Source organism: Phalacrocorax carbo, chromosome 2, assembly GCF_963921805.1.
Source record: "Phalacrocorax carbo chromosome 2, bPhaCar2.1, whole genome shotgun sequence".
Taxonomy (NCBI): Eukaryota; Metazoa; Chordata; class Aves; order Suliformes; family Phalacrocoracidae; genus Phalacrocorax; species Phalacrocorax carbo.
This window is the reverse complement of record NC_087514.1, coordinates 21,873,935-21,875,050: the sequence shown is the minus strand read 5'-3', so window position 1 is coordinate 21,875,050 and position 1,116 is coordinate 21,873,935. Positions and strand designations below refer to the sequence as shown.

Below are 1,116 nucleotides of genomic sequence, written 5' to 3'. Positions count from 1 at the left end.
GGCTCCGGCTCCTGCGGCTCCTGCGGCCGCCGCCCCGCGCAGCGCTGCCTGGAACGGCGCAACCAACGGCCGCCTCGCGCGGCTGGCGGGCCGCGCGCCCCCGCCCCAGCACCCGCCCGCGGCGGCACCTGTGAGGCGAAATCGGGGATCCCCCCCCCCCCCGCCCCCCGTCCCGCCCCGGACGGCGCGCTGGCGTGGCGGAGGAAAACTCTGCCCTCGCTGCCCAGCCCCGCACCCCCGGGATCTCCCGGCCTAGGGGCCAGCGCGGGAGGAAGCGCTGCCCTTCCCGCGGGCAGCGCGGGGGCGCCCGGCTCTGGCAGGACACCCCGGCGGAGCCCCTGTGCGGGGCGGCGGGACCCGCGCCGGCTGCCCGGCCGTCACGGAGTTTCTTCGCCCATTCCCCTGCCGCGCCTCTTTCGGGAAAGTTGCCGCTCTCTCCGCCGCCAGGAGCCCCGACGGAGCCGGGACAATTGAAGCCTCCCGCCTCAGCGCCCCGTGCCCCGCAGGCAGGAGGCGATTTGCATGCGGACTGGTCTCTGGCAGCAGCCACTGCCCGTCAAGCCTGACGGACAAACGCCCCCCTCTTTCCGCCCCCCCGTCCCGGAAAGCCCCTCCCTCGCCCCCTCCCTCGCCGGCACCTCCCGCCGCCTGTCAGTCGGAGCGGAGCGCGGCGCGGCGGCGGCGGCACGGCACCGGCGGCGAGCGGGCGAGAGAGGGAGAGAGAGAGCGAGCGAGGAGCCAGGCTCTCCCCTCCCTCCCTCCCTCCCTCCCTCTCTCTCTCCTTCCCTCCCTTCCTTCCTCCTCTCTCCCTCCCTCCCTCGCTCCTTCCCCTGCTCCCTCCCTCCGTTCTTTCTGCTCCTCTATCCCCTCATTCTCGCTCTCCGTCTCACCCACCCCGATCTCCGTTCCTCTTCCCCTCTTCCTCCGTCACACACGCTTTCCCTCTCCCTGTTTTTCTGTCATTTGACTTGGCATCTCGAGGTGGCCACCGACTCCTCAATGAATCCCGTCTGTTGATCTGTCACCCTCCCACCACCCCCGTCCCCTCCCGGCTCCACTCCTGTACCTGGAGCAAGGCAGGGGCGGCCGCCGAGCAGCATGTCCCGAAGGAAACAG

The 1,116-nt window shown here is 72.3% G+C and overlaps 1 protein-coding gene across 3 annotated transcripts in view; it reads left to right on the top strand.

The window, feature by feature from the left end:
- The first annotated feature begins 636 nt into the window (after nt 1-636).
- Nucleotides 637-1,116, top strand: part of ZFPM2 (zinc finger protein, FOG family member 2) — a 322,358-nt gene continuing 321,878 nt past the window's right edge. The window contains exon 1 of one of the 3 annotated variants that reach the window (XM_064442248.1): nt 637-1,116. This exon is cut by the window's right edge and continues 22 nt beyond it. In XM_064442248.1, the coding sequence (XP_064298318.1) occupies nt 1,099-1,116 (18 nt within the window). In that variant the 5' untranslated portion in view covers nt 637-1,098. The other 2 variants (XM_064442247.1, XM_064442246.1) reach the window with 2 other exon arrangements.